This window comes from Lycorma delicatula, chromosome 1 (genome assembly GCF_047948215.1).
Source record: "Lycorma delicatula isolate Av1 chromosome 1, ASM4794821v1, whole genome shotgun sequence".
NCBI lineage: Eukaryota > Metazoa > Arthropoda > Insecta > Hemiptera > Fulgoridae > Lycorma > Lycorma delicatula.
This window is the reverse complement of record NC_134455.1, coordinates 214,758,113-214,774,674: the sequence shown is the minus strand read 5'-3', so window position 1 is coordinate 214,774,674 and position 16,562 is coordinate 214,758,113. Positions and strand designations below refer to the sequence as shown.

Here is a 16,562-nt window from a genome sequence, read left to right as displayed (position 1 = left end):
AGATTTTTTTAACATATTTGAAAGGATTTAATAGAAAAGTGTATTGCATTTGAATTGTGTATATTCACTAACATAACTGACAAAAAATTTGTAAAATATTTTTATGTTCAGTAATGCTTATTTTCAGCATTACCAATTTTAGCAATTCCCCGTTAATAATAACAGTTTTTACCAGATCCACCTAAACCCCATGAAAAAAATTGTTAAAAATTCACAACATGGTTTCTCAGTTAAACCATCATTTTTAATCCAAAGTTAGAAGCCAAAATAACTACTCTGAAAGGTATAAAGTAATTCTAAAAGTAGATTCTCTTGTTTATGAAACCAAGAAATACCTGAAACTTTTTTCCCATCCCACACTTACCACCAGTAATTTTGTTAAATTGATACTGTTACTACACCAACCGGCTGACTAGAACCATTTATAAACTTGTCCTTATTGAAAGAAAAAATTTCCTGTTGATGAAATTAATACAGCTTTTCCATTGAATGATGAGAATTCTTTTTGATAAATTACATTAACTTATATCAAAATTAAAAAGGAGTCAGAATACTACATTTTGATTGATACATTACAGAAAATTAATTTTTTTCAGCCATAACTTAACAGTAAATTACTGGAGATGATTTATTTAATGATCTAAAAGTGGTAGATATTATTAATAATATAAATGATATTATAGTATATTAATATTATTAATCAATAAAATATACATGATATATACATGAATAGCAGATAAGACTCTAGAATATGTTAATATTTTATTTGATTGATAGTGAGAATAACTGAAGTGAGGGAAAAAGAATGTAGCATGCACAGTTTCCTCTGTACTACATGCAGTTTACTTTAAGTGGTCATGAAGAATCAGTTGATACAACATCGTGTGTCTGTTGCTAATAATGTTCAAGTATAAATCTATCATAAAGGTTGTTTAAAGAAGATTTTGTAGAAAGATGAATGTATCTCAGTATGCAAAGATGTCTTCACAAAACGTTATATGAAGTATTTAAAACACCCAGAAGTGTGTTAGATAATATTTTTTGCCTATTCCAAACTTTTTGGACTTCTGAAGACGCTGAAAAGATAACACAGTTAGTTCTTCAAAGCTTTTGACAATCAGTATGACATTCACTGAAAAGTCAGATAGAACATAGAAAATATTGAAAGCATATACTCACATCACAATCTTTTTATCGCTTCTACTAAATTCAAGTTTTTTAGAAAATTGTTTTATCATATAATTTAGGAGAAAAAACATTTTACACAAAAATGTTATGCGATAACCTTGAGTTTTCTGCAATTTAATTATGTCACATGAAGCTTTTGTGCATTAAGAACCACTGCATTGTGAAAAAAATAACTTCCTTGTATGACAATGTTTGTAATTACTAATCATTTAATTACAATATTTAGAAAAAGTGAATATTAATCTTTGACTCCAGCAAGATGATGCTACATCACAGTTAATGGAAACATTAATTGAACCTCAAGATCTCCAGAATAGAACATTAATTTCTTTCTGATTATTTAAAAGAAGGTTTCACAAAAAGAAACCAAGATTAATTGAAGAATTGAAAAACAGTTCTGACAAAATCAAATCAATAAATAACTACATGCTGAATAATGTGGTTATTTACATACTTGGAAGTACATTTCTGAGTATTCTTCACAAATTGAAGAATGTATTATCAAGATCAGAGCTCATTTGTTTAATGTTATTCTTAAAAGTAAGATAAATAAAATGAACTGCTTTAAGTATAGTTTTTTAGTACTTTCACTGGCTACTAACATGATTCTATAGTTTATTCTAGTAGTTCAAAAAACTATTATATACTCATGCTATATTCTATTTTTAAAATATATGTATGTATGTGTGTGCATATATATTATTTTTCTATTGTACTTCATATTTATTATCATTAGAGATATTGGTTATGAGGTCTAAAAATTGTGAATTGACAGCCTTTTTAAGTTAATTTTGCAGGGTGCTACAAATTAATAAAGGAAAAAAATATGTTTTTTCTATACTTAGGTGAATTAATGCATATATCTAATAAAATCTTCTTATAGGGTTATATAAAATACTCTAAATAAATCATCTGGTAATCGACTTCCAAAAGGTTCCTGATATGAGTAGCTAAAACATCACATCTGTACTACTTCATATATCATGTAATATAATTTATGCTCTTTAGTTCTCAGAAGAGTGTATGTTTCACTATTGTTAAAAAAGAAGGAAAGTATATTATTCATAAATTGATTTGTGCTGTGTTATAATTAAAAATTATGTCATGAAAAACTAGCGATAAAAATTTTTATAGTGGTGATAATCAGAATGGCATTTGCCCAGTTTATTTTCTCTTAGTTGCAGTTTGGGATAGATTACTAATTGGATTTATGACATTAAATAATTACAAAAAGCACTTTTATAATACTTAACATTATAAAAAATAAATATTAAAACTATTATAACATTATAAAAAATAAATATTAAAACTATTATAACATTATAATAATAAATAGAGACTCTAGAAAATTTTTGTCATGTGCAACATGAAAAAATCTGTAAACCAAACATTAAAATATAAAAAAATGTCCACCCTATTTAAGGAGCTTAGTAGGTAGTACAATTGAAAATGCAAATCCATGGCCTCTTTAACAACCAAATTAAAAAGTATTTGATGCCAAGCTAGGTTATGATATTATGAAGTAAAAAAAAAAACAATTTTGATTGCTTGATGTAATCTCTAAACTACACTGAAAATATGCAAGGTTATGTTTTTAATGTCTTAAATATCTATAAATACTGTTATAGAAACCAATAATATGGTCCTTGCGTTCAGTAGAATTGTATCAGTGTAATTTATAATTTTTTATTTCTTTTAGAGTGTGGGAAAAGTGTTTAATTTTACCCTCAGAGAAGTAATTTGTATTTTGTTCACAACAAATATTGCTCATTTTTTTCTGTCTAGATACCATGTATGTAGCATTTTGTAGCTGTTATATTTTGGTCATATACATAGTATCAGCCTCCTCAAAAAAGCAGTATGTAATATCCAGGAATATTCTGCTACTGTTTTTTTCAAAGACCCAAACATTCTTACTTATTTCTGTTAAAATAACATGTGTGTTTTTTTTAAAGAATTATGGGACCATAACAGAAAGGGTCACCAGATTTATTTATTGTATAACTAATGTGTTTGATTTGATTACCAGTTACTTAGGGAATGCAGCATTTAGTTCTACTGGTATTTCAGAATGTTGAATTCTTGTATTCCTTATTTTTGTGTAAAAGTTTGTTATAATATATTTTTTATTTCCTTTATCACTGCTGTAAATAAATACATTTAGATACTACAATAGCAAAATTACAATAAATTAATAGCTTATAGTACAAAGTACCAGCTGATGCTTTTTTAAACACAGTAACATTCTCCATCTTGCTAAGTTTCAGTATACTAAGCACACCTTGTTTTAAGAAGCTATATCGTAAATTTTTAATGTCACTTGAAAGTTGTCAGCAAAATTCAGATTGGTTTTCAAGGTACAAAAGATGATTTGTATGTAACCATAAAAATAGTTTTATGCGTAAAGATATTGCCTGATTTTTTCCCTGTAGCAAATAAGTTTATAACATTATTGGATTATTTAATGTATGCTAAGAACTGACATTAAATATTATATTAATTACATAGTTGATCACAAAAATTGAAAATAATTCAATGCCAGAAAATTATCTTTCGAAATCTGTACTTGGTTAAACCACCTTGTTAAATGAACTGAAAAAGTAGCAATTGTTTTTTTTACCACATCCATATACAGTATGAATTATTTTGTTTTAAGTTTTGTTTATTAATAACTAATAATTTTATCCATCCATGTTCATTTGCAATAAGAAAATTGCTCATCTAAACACATTCATAATAACTTAAGTGTAAACTAGCAGATAAAGAAATGTTAAAGATAAGAATGTCTTTTATCCATCTATTCAGCTGTGCTGAATATATACTCAGATGAAAGCATATGTGGATATGAAATAAAAGTAATAGATTGAAATTTCTTTGCAGCAAGATTACACTTGTGTAAAATTACTTAAAATTTTGATGAATGCAATGGAATGCTTATATACATAATTATTTCGTATATTTTTCATTACATTAATTATTAATTGGTGAGGTGGTGGTTCTAACATACTAACTGTATGTGGGGGGGGGTTAGTTATTGCGACCATCTAGTGATGATTTCCCAAAGCTGTCATTACGCCAATCTCCTGGTCCGATTAGAATAAAGGAATCTGAACGCGTTCTTGGAGAGACAGTCACCGTCAAGACAGAGGAATATGTCGATGAAGTTTCAGGAGAACGCAAATTAAGAACTGTTGAAATAATTGAGAAACTCATTGAAAAAGAGGTAGTGTGTGGTTCAGTACAAAACAATGTCAAAAAACTCACATGGGATAGATAAAAATAGTCACTATTGCATCTGCATGTCACTGCATGGGATATATTTTTACTTTTAGCTTGTTTGTTTGAATGAGTCACATGCACTTCTTTGATAAAAATGCTGCTTTTAGAATTTTTTTTAATTTTTTACATTTCATTTGGAATTGTTTCCTATTTTTTTCTACTTTTGTTCTTTTAATACGTGCTTACATCAGTAAATTTAATTTATGGTAATTTCAGATTATTTTTCTTCTACTGTTTCTTTTACTATTAATAATTTGTTAAATTATGTCTATGTTAGTTCCAGTGTAATTAATGAAGCGAGAATTAATGTCAGATGTGTTAATAAATCAAAATTTTCAATTCTTAGTGTTACTTCTTTGTAACAATTAATAAGAGATAAAATAATAATGTGTCCTTTGAGCTGGGTTGGCATTTGTTATGATTTCTTAATTCTTTTATCAGGATACAAGAATTGGTATTCAATGTTGTCTTTCAAAATGAAGTCATTCAATATTAAAAGTTAGTCTTTTTTTAAAATGTAATGACTCCTGTATTGATCAGTCATAGTTGAATATTGATAATTATTAACAAGATCATTGCAGTAAACTAAGATCTTTTATGAGAAGTTTTTGTCTAGTCATGTTTCTCTATGATTTATTACCGTACTTCTTTTTACCACTGTTGGAAACATGTACTATACACCTTTATATCTCATACAATGCATATTAATTATAATTTTGTTTTTTTTTATCTCATTCAACGCTCCATTGCTATTTATTGTTGCTTTTTTCTTTTCATTTTTTTTACTATGATTGTGTTACCTTTTTAAATATCTTTTGTAGTAAATCTTATTGTTTTTAAATCTTAAAGTTACTATGTAACTTTTTGAATATAATTAAAAAATGTTCATATTTTAAGTTTATATTACATGTCTTATATTGTTAATTAAGTATTGTAATCATACTTGACAGAAACAGAAAATTATTTATTTAACATAAAAAATTAGGCCTAAATAAATTTTGAACATCTCGTTTGGTTCAGAAGCTAGCAGCTCTTTATTTTAGATTCACAAGGTTCCATTTTTTATTTATTTGATATAGAATTCTAATTTAGTTATTAGAGTAACAGAGTGGTTTCAAAGCAATAAAAATTCAAGATCTTCAATAAAACTATCCCATTCTGCTATGAAATATCGTCCTACAAGAATTCCCAAGGACCGCCATCCAATATTACAAAGAAGTCTTAAAATTATGTGTAGAACACTGCAATATACTACTAGTGGCTGCTAGAGCTTTTATTAAAATATTTACAACAGGTAGTAAACAGCTTCTTTATTATATATGAGAATTCCCTAATCACAATTATTGTTTAATATTAATTCTTATAGTGAAAGTGACTCCTGAGAATGATTTTACTGAGTTCAGATAAAAATTATTCTCTAAGTGAGAGTTAGTTTTTTCTGTTCCCAGTAAAATCAAAATTTGTGGGTTTGTTTCACATAAAACAACTTGTTATTAAAGCTTAAATATAAATGGACTGTTGTTACATTCTATTACAATATACTATGTAGAATCATTTCTATTAGAATTTTGATCCATTTTATATTCGTAATAAAATGAAAATATTTGTTTTTAAAGAAAAATGTTTGCGCAATTCTTAATCATTACATTGAAACTGGTTTCTGTTGATAAATAAGTTTTGATAATCTGATAAAAATTAATTTTTAATGAATTAACCTGACACTAGGAATTATATTATTTTATATTAAATGTAATTTAATAATAATAATAATAAAGAATTGTCTACCTCTGTGGCTGAGTAGATAGCATCTCTGCATTTTGTGCAGAGCTCAGGGTTCAAATCTCAGTCATGCCATGGCTCTTCATACATTACCAATTTCCACCAGGCTAATAACCATAGCTGTTGATGTCCATTTTTTCATAAAAAAAAAATAAAAGGAATTATAATAAAGAACCTTTTATACAATTTCAGACATACATGTATATTTATAATTTAAAGAAGAACATGGAATAAATGGAGAGACAGACCTAAAAACCAGACCCTTACTAGAAATCCCCAGAAATAATTTTTATCAACTAACATTTTTTTCCACTTGAACTAAAGGGTGATATTATTTACGTAATAGATTTTTTTTTTTAAATATTTTTTTCTTTTGAAAACAGTAGTTACAAAAATCTAGATTTGGGATGCAAATTATTACAGATTTTTCCTTTTATTTTTGGGTGTAATTCTAGTGGAAGCTTTCATTCAAATCACTTGATTATATTTACAATTCAAGTATTAATGTACTCCATCCCTAGCAATTATTGCCATAATTTCTTATCATTAAAATCTTATAATATCACTTTTAAAGCATGTTATTATAATTGTTTCATGCATTATATTTCCAGTAAGTTAGGTTTAGCTTAACAGTGTGATTGGTTAGCATTTATTTGTATGTACACACACTAAATTTAATGTCTGCATTTTAATATATACTATATGATCACTGGATACATTAATAGTTGTAATAATGTTTAATCTCATTATATTATGTGTTTCTGTTGAATCCAAGCAGGTCTGTTTGGGAAGAATAATTTTGTTATGATTTTCTTTAGTAATGTCACTGTGAGAGTGATCCAAAAAAATGAGACAACAGCTAAAGTTAGAAAACAATTTTATTATGAATCTGCATTTACATTTTTCTTTTCAAAGTCTCCATTAAGTGTAACTCATTGCTTCTAGTGTTTGAGCCACTTTTATGATCTCTAGATTTGTCGCAAATTTTTACCCTTCCAGGTCCTTCTTCATCTCTGGGAACAGCCAGAAGTCTGATGGAGATCTGACATAAAAAAGCCCATACAGCCCAGATCTAACTGTTGATGGTTGAGGAACATTTAAATCTTTTTTCATTCAAAATTTCACAGACTCTCAGCGACATGGTGGCTCACATTGCGTGATGCAACAGAAGTTATCAATTTTTTCAGGGTGTTTTTTTCTGAAGTGAATCAGAGTTATCTTTAGCACATTAATGGTACTAGAGAGCATTTACAGTTGTCCCTGTAGGTACCTGATGTTGGTAAATGAATCCTTCATGATAAAAAAAAAAGATCATTATGACTATTTGTGCTGCGTGCAGCTTTATTTTTTTTCAGAATAGGTAAATGTATTGACTTCCATTGGGAGCTTTGTTATTTTATCTCAGGGTCATAATGGAACATCCACCCTTCAATAGTTACCACATTATGCAAAAAGTGTTCCTTCCTTGTAACAAGCCAAAAATTCTTCATAGATGAATATGTGATATTCCATTTGGTCAGGCATTAAGATTCACAGAATCCAACTGCACACAATGCATTTCATATGCTCTGCTTATTCAGAATATTATATGCATTGCTTTTTGACATGTGTAGCAGTTCTTCCAACTGCTACACACCATTGGTGTCATCATATTATGAAAATCTTCTTTAATGATGACACTCATTGTGTTCACCATAACATCATTAATCGAAGTGCTCGATTGACCTGCTCTTACCATGTCTCTCACTCTCTCATCCAGCCAAAAATGTGACATGTCAATGAAAACAAGTTGTACATGACACACACTCTTCATTGAATGCTTTTTTCAACATTTTGTACGTACCAAAAGCTGATTTATTTAAACAGACACAAAACTGAATCGTGTAAAATTGATCTTTATTTTTTCCATGGAGGGTAATGATTTACTTTATGAGAATGATCACTAACAATCAGCGACTACAATAATCAATTTGAAATTGACATGGAAGTAGATAACACACCTAGATACTTGTATATATACAGCAATGCCACTTTGTGTGCTTTAAATTTCCCTGTAAAAATCAGTCTCATTACTTTTTGTACTGCTCTTGTATATGCTTGAGTGCGCGCGCGTGTATGTGTGTGGCATGGATTATAAATAAAATGCAATTTTGTTGTAAATGGTAGTCACTTCTTAGTTACTGTCATATCTTTTCTTCCTTCCAGCTTATTGAAAAATAACTCAGGAACAGTACAGAAGGTATGTTTATTTAACATTAGAAAGTTTTTTATTTAATTTGTTTTATACTTAAAATTATACTATTTTCTTATGTGACAAGTACTATTAGAATAGTTGTCATTATGTTGTAATAATTGTATTTAAATTTGGATGAATGCATTCAGTTTTTATTTACACTTTCAGCATTAAAGCGTATATCTATTTGTTGTTATTTTATATTTTATTTTGTTTAAAAAAATTAACAATATTATATATCAGGATTGTCATTAAAGTAATAAGTGTTAGAGAATTACTGTTACAGAGGTGGTGTCAATAGATCTGTCGACCAGTTTATTGACCATGTTAGTTGTGTTCCATCGCTTTTGTGAACATTCCTGTTTTTTTTCATAAAAATGAAATATACAATCATTGGTGCTGCTGATATTGAAATTCAGATGTTGACCTTTTTGAATGAACAAAATGTGAAACCTATTGAAATTCATAGACAGACAGCTTTGAATGTTGTTTATAAGTTGAATGAGCAAAATGCACAAAAAGTTTTTGAAATTATGTTCTGAATGTTGATGTATGTTGGAAGGCAGGTGATCCTCAGTCATCACTGACAACTTGGAAAAGCACATTGGTGATGACTTATTCTTTTTCACTTTATCTTTCAACCTTTTTTTCTGTTTCTTGTTTGAACTGGCTACTCTGTATGTCTGCCTTTTAAATTGGCAATTGAGATTGGCTGTTTGAGATTATACAGGCTTTAGTTTCTGTGTCTAATTTAGGTTTTAAACTTTTTTTTACTAGTTATTACATAAATTTAAGTGAAATCTGCCTCTGCATAACATGATGGCCATAATCTTTTGAATTTAGTTTGGTTTCTGTTAATCATTTTGTCCTGAGGAGTAAGATACTACAAAAACTGTAAAATCCCTTTTCTAAGTCCATTATACTAACAGAGACTACTGACAAAGTTGACAAGTTTTGTTTACTTTGACAGAAGTTTTACATTGTTTTGAGTTGTTGAACATCCATATTCTGCAGCCTGTGGCATATGATTTGCATTGAAAATTTGAATGGGATTTTTTTTCAGTTACCATTAAGTTGAGGCTTACCTATAAGTAAAATTGTCTGTTCTTCTATGGTTTGCCCTACATATGTTGAAACAGAAATTGAAAGATGTCAAGAACTGGTAGAACTGTATTAAAAGAATTTGATGAATATTTTGTAGTTTATCGATTGCTGTGATAAATACTTCAGTGTTTGTAACAGTTATGTTTTTAGAAGGGAGTTTTCTAAGATATGTGATTGTGATCTTACTGAAACAAGAAAAAAATGATAGTTTCTTTTAAAATATTCTTATAATTAAAAAGTCCCCACTTTTTCAACAGCAATCCATATTTTTTGATTTAGTCTTAATTTTATTTTTATTTATCCAATTAGGATATTTTATTAAGATTACTGATAAAATTATGTGTATGAAAACTGAAGTACTTTGGGAAACATTTTTTTTTTTTTACATTCAAGTAAGTTAATGAATGGATATTTTCTTAACTAGCAATTTCAAGAACTTTTAGATAGTAAAAGATGGATTGATTGGAATTGTGTATGCTGAATAATTTTAATCCCTTTAAAACAAGATAATCTGTACTTCCTGAAATATTTTAGAGAGTAACATATTAAAGATACAAAGTTGCAAAATAGCATAAACCTCAGGACATTTTTGGTTCTGAGATATAAATTGGTCGATGGTGCTGTTTGTGTATGATATGTTTATCAGATATATTCAGAGTTTTCTGTTTGATACAAAAAATTTCATTGATAAGCATAAAAAAAATCATAATTCATTAGACTTAATTTTTTAAGTCCATTTTATTGTCACTCTTAAGGTCTTAATTTTAGGAACATCATGCTGTTGCATGTGAGTTGTAAAAAAACAGTTTCTCTATGTACTGTTATTATTCATGGATATGAATAAAAACATATTTGCTATGAGACACTTCTCATATAGCTGTTTGATGCAGATGAAATTATTCATTTAGATTGAATTGAATAATTAAATAATGCTTTTTTAAACCTGTGGTGATTATTTTAGTTAACTATTAGTTTAATCTGCTGATCTAAATACTTGTTTAATTTTATAAAGTAATATTTTTTTATAAAGTAAGACACAATATGAACAGTAGGTAACTTGCAGGTTTTATGCTTTTTCCTTTCAGTTAGCATTCTAATTATACTACTTTTGTTCTTTGGATTGAACTCTAATAAAAGTTACTCTTCTGTTCAGTAGAGGAATAACATTTTGGGTAGTTTATTTTGTTTGAATTAGTATTTTTATGTATTTATTATTGGTGTTTTGATTTTAGTTCAGTATGTAGTTATATCAGTCTAAGTATGAAGATTTATCTTTATATTTTGAGTATTTATGATGAAGTATTTATAATATTGATTCTAAATAAGAAGAATATACAAGTACAGTTTTATTTGATTATGTATGTACGTCTTCAGTTCATTCTGAATAAATACTACTTGATAGTTTGTAGTAGAAAATAAGTAAAATATTTAGATCGTATTTTGAATTTTAAATAGTTCTAACACCAATATTATTGTATTTTAGAAGTATGGTTTTGATATAAGAATTTTGGGATTACTGATAAATGTGCATCTTGCTTGAATTAAGGTTCAAATAGTAAAGTAAATGTCATTTTGGATATGTTTTATTTGAAGCACTTCTAAGTTAAAAAGTGAAAAGCATGTGCCTATTTTATCTTGTACTGTGCATGAAACTGAATAATGAGTATTACTAAACCAGTTATGCATGTAAATGTCTTCTATTTTCTGTCTTTTATAAAATTCTTATTTCATGATTGTATATATTATATTAATTTACCCGTATTTGGAATTTACTCTATAATCAGTGTATAACAACATATCAGGATAATAATTTGTGTGAGGTGTCTGTCAAATGGGTTTTAGAATTTAATGCATGAAATAAGTTAAAGGTAAGTTCTCTTATACACAAGTGCCTGTCTAAACAAGCACTGATGTACCTCATCAGTTTGTTATACTGGGTGTCTGAAAAAAGAAGTCGCAGTTTTTAGTTAAATTTACTTTAGTCGATTTAGAACTACAAATGTACTTTCTTTATTACATGAAAGTACAAATCTAATTTTTTTTTAATGGAACTCAATATGAGCACACTTTACAGCCTGCGGATGTTAAACTGATAATCCACCTCATACAATATTATGGGAAGCATGTCTGCGGAATTGTTTCCTCGACTGCTGTTATTCTTTGGCACTGATGATCAAGTGATTGTGGATTTTTTCTTGGTTATGATGTCTTTTACATAGCCTCAAAAGAAGCCATCTATTGGCATCAATTCATGACGCCAAATGATGATCGCTTCTCTGGCTATCCAGTCATCTGGGAACCTGTCATTGAGTACATTTCACACAACTTCTGCATTAGGAAGGGTTTTATTCTGTTGGATAGTTAGGCCCTCCACATTTTCAATCTTCAGAAACACCAAGTTCTTTAACATGACCAAATACATTATACCCACAGTAGTCTGTTCATTGGAGAAAAAAAAGCCCAAGAGTTTATTATGACATTCTCTTTCAGACAGTTGCGAATGAATTTTTCCAATTTGTGTGGCTTTTCTGAGCCCATACTTGACAAATATAGATTCACGACTCCATGAACATGTAATGTTGCTTCATCAGAAAATAAAATCAGCCGAAATGAAGTCTAACATGGTTGTTAGAAATTGAACTGTTTGTGGCGTAATTAACTGTTTGTGGCGTAATTAACTGTTTGTGTTAGATTTAATTTCATAGAGTAGCTGCAGTTTATAAGAACAAAGTTTTTCATTTGCAAATAACATGTCATCAACTTAACAAAGTAAGGTTGATGACTAACACTACAAACTGAATGTTTTGGACATCATTGGAAAGACAGTCAGTCTTTCTGCATTTTTGGTTCTTGCTCTAGGCCTGCCTAATGAGTGTCTTTTCAGGACGCCAGTTTCAAAAAACTTTTCACACCGCTTGCATATGCAATAATTTATCATTTGTTTATATGACAGTCACTGATTTGGTTCCTGCAAACCAGTATTCTCACTATGCTTTCTCTTGTAGACAGTGTCATGGTACTGAAGCCCAGGATCATAACAGCTTGGCTTGTGCAATAATTTAACGCAGCTGCTACCTGATGATGAAGAATGTGTAAACATGAACTTTATTGTTCTTGTTTCAACATTACATATAAAACACTATTGAGTTCTGCAAAATACAAACTATATTTGTTTTGTTTTTTTTTTACAAGAAGAAACCTTGTGTTCTTTTTTGGACAACTGTTATATCAGTATTAGATTTTGTAAACATTTTTAAATTTTGGCTAAACCAATCTCTGCCTTTCTTCAAGAAGGTTCTGTTATGAATCCCAGATAAGTTTGAATTTACAAAGATTAATTTAAAAAAAAAATAAATAGATAGCTGTGACTGGGCATAAGCCTGTAGTCAAGACTGTTATTGCACAAATATTATATTTATTGAATCTTTGAGAAAAATAAAACAAGTCAGCAGAAGAATTGTATTTACATAATGAACGGAAGCCTTTGAAAAGATTTTTTACTTTAGTAAAGCTGTAGTTAGCTTTCATTAATTCTTTGTTACATTACTGTATTTAGTTTTCAGACAGAATTTTTCTTATTATTATTTTGTTAACAGAAATATTTTTATTTCTTAGTTTTATTTGATTATAAATTAAATTTTCAAATTAGAAACTGTATTTGTTGACTTTTATTAAGAATAGCTGTGAATTTTCTCAGATATAAGTATATACAAAGAAAGATTACAGCATGTGTATTCCTGTTATATGACAATCAGTACTTCACATGCATATTGAAGGTACATACCACAGACATATTGAATATTTAAATTGTATATACATCATTTTTAGCTTGGCAGTCAACACCTTTCTTCTATATGCATGTGTGTGTGTGTGTGTGTGTGTGTTCACACCTGTAAAAAACTATGGTTATTTTAGTAGATCTTTATGGACAGCAGATACTAACAGTTAATGCAATAAATTCACAGATTGATTTAGAAGACTTCATAGAAAATAGGCTATTTGACAGTGTGAAAAATAATGTCATAATTATTGATATTTGCATGGATCATGGGTTTTAAAAACGATTTGGATTAATCTGACTAAAAAATAATGGGTTATTTATCTAAAAAGCCCTGAAAAACTTAATTTTTTTTAGCTGGTGCCATGTGATTGAAAACAGTTTGGATTGGCTGAATCTATGATGTCACATGTCAGTAAATATGTTTGTCATTGATTGCCGTTCCTTGGTGTCTTGCGATTTTGAAACTATTAATTATTATAATATAAAGTGATATTGTGATTTTTATGATTTCCATATTACATTTTTGGTTACATTTAATTTAATAATTACATTTTAAAATGTTTTTGTTACTTTCAATGACTTATATGCTACTTTTAATACAGTAAAAAATGTATAGATTGAGATTGAACTAACAACATGACTTTGAAAAAACATCTCTTTTTTCTGAATTTGTTAAATTAAGAATTTTCTAACCACTGGGTTGTTCTAGTGGTAAAATGATTGTAAGTCAGCTGATTTTGAAGTTGAGAGTTCTCAGGTTAAAATCCTAATAAAGGTAGTTGCTTTTACTTGAATTTGAATACTAGATTGTGGATACTGGTGTTCTTTGGTGGTTGGGTTTCAATTAACCATTCATCTCAGGAATGATTGTCCTAGTTTGATCAATACTACACATTTACTGTACAGTTACATTACACTGATAAGTTGCTAATGACTTTAATTGTTGATGCGACTATAAAAAAAATTCTTGAGATTAGAAAATATATAACGGTCATTTTAGATATTCTCCATATTAACGTACTTTACATATTATAAAATAATATGATCTTGGGTTAAGCTGAGAGCAGTAGTGAACCTTAATGACCAGTCAGGCCTGACTTGGGACTCCTCTTAGGTAAGACAACATTGAATTCTAACCTCAAATAGATTGGCGTAGTCTATCCATAATCTAAATATTGTCTTTACAATGAAATACTCAATAATAATAATACGTTTACTTACATCAGAGTGGTCTTCACAGAAGAAAACAGTTGGAATTATCATCAGGATTTCTGCGAGCAAGTTTTAACCACTTTTTGCACATTTTGGCATTTTTTGGAACACATTCAAATAGTTTTTCTGATGTTTTTATTGACGTATTTATGCACACTGGCACTATACACAATCTGTAACTCATTTTCTTTGGTAAATCACAGTAAAAAATAACACAAACAGCAGAATGCTAACTCAACTTGTAACTTTTGATTTTTATTTACTGATGTGTGACGTCACTGAAACCAGCGCAACGCTGTATTCCTCAAGATAGCTTTTAGGGGGCTTATTTAAATAGTGTATTTTTATTTATTATTTTTGAAGAAATATATAAAAGAATTAAAAGTAACCATTTTTTGTGGGCTCGATAAACACCACTAAATAATCTCAGATGATTTCCTGAAACCAGTCAAATAGCCTGTTGTTGTATTATGAAATATGTGATGAAATTTCTATATACAAAAATACAGTATGACTATATTGTGATGTTTTAAAAAGAAGTTTTTATTCTTGATTTTAAATATATATATATACATTCATATACCGGGGAGCTGAAAAGTAACACCTTCCTCTAAACCTGTTTTGTAACTGAGATAACTGGATGCGGTTTGCTGCATTCTTCCTTGTACTGAGTGATACTTCAATGAAAGTATATTTCACCCTTTTTGATTTTTGGGTGATGGGAGCGGAACAACTAAAACATTTCAAACGGGACCAATGGTCATTTAATATATCGTTTTAAACAGCTTAATGAGACAAGAAAAATGATACAATTAAACTAAATTCTAATCATCCAATCCAAAATGGCAGCCAACAATGTGGTTGTTTCACATAGCTAGAAATAAGGTTGTATGTTTCCCTTGAATTTTTTTGTTATATAAGGTATCCAGATTCCCTGGAAATTCTCTCCGATAAGAAGCTAACTCAGTAAGCCCCAATTTATAGTATTTGGTCTTCAGGTTGGCGAGGGAGCCAGGGTGGCTCATAAATTTTAAATGGTAATATGGCCATGTGATACTTGTTTTAATAAAGGTCTTTGCAAGACTAGCAAAACAGTAACAAAAAATCAAATTCTGGCTATTTAAACTGATTGTCATTACATTAATTAAAAATTGGAAAAAAATTATTGAAATTTTTCAAATACATTTTTTAATTAAACGTACATTCTTGAATTTAAAAATAATTAATTTACTCATTTTTTAACATTAAAATTTTATTTTATAAGATACTTTTAAGAAAGTAATCTTTATTTCTTAAGTTGGTAATGTTAATAAACAATTGTGACAATAATATAACAGCTAATCAACAATTAAACAAAGGTAAGTTACATTTTTTAAAATCTATATTCATTGTTGATTTTGTGATAAGTATCTAACAGATGTTGATAAGTGTTATTTTTATGAATTAGCATTAGTGTTATTTTTGGAATAAATTTTGTTTTTTGTTAGTAACCTTAAAAATATTTAAATTACAAAGGTCAAAAAATAAAAAAAGAGTAAAAAACATTAAATAAATCAAAATTAAAAAAAAAACTTAATTTAGATTAAAAAAGTTTAACCTGACCTAGGAACCTGGTTTTAATTTTTAACTTAGTTAAAAGACCATAATCTGTGGGGAAAAAATGCGTGGGTAAAAAATAATGTTTTTTCAATTCAAGAAAGAGTAGAAATTGTATTTTTGTTCGGAGATCCAAAAGAATATACAAAATATATTGTTGAACATACAAAAGAATAGTTAATGTATTTAAACACAGTATTTTAATTAATATTAATTATAATATTAATATTGATACAGTTTGCAGGATCACAGTTATAGGTTTAATAGAAAAATGTCAGTGCATTGGTAGCAGCAATTTAGATTATAAAAAGCCTGGCCAACTCGGCAAAGGTGAAGCTATTGAAGAAGGCATATTAACATAAATTTTTGCAAAATTCAATTAGTAAAAGA

At 28.4% G+C, this 16,562-nt stretch overlaps 1 protein-coding gene across 10 annotated transcripts in view; it reads left to right on the top strand.

Moving 5' to 3' along the window:
• The window catches only part of LOC142328405 (protein lap4-like), a 492,228-nt gene that overhangs the window by 467,054 nt on the left and 8,612 nt on the right, over positions 1-16,562 (top strand). For 8 of the 10 annotated variants that reach the window (XM_075372138.1, XM_075372147.1, XM_075372166.1 and 5 more), the window contains one exon: positions 4,220-4,411. The exons of 1 other annotated variant lie outside the window; for it this stretch is intronic. In XM_075372138.1, the coding sequence (XP_075228253.1) occupies positions 4,220-4,411 (192 nt within the window). Of the gene's footprint in view, positions 1-4,219; positions 4,412-8,451; positions 8,486-16,562 lie in introns of all 10 variants that reach the window. One more of the 10 variants, XM_075372175.1, reaches the window with a different exon arrangement.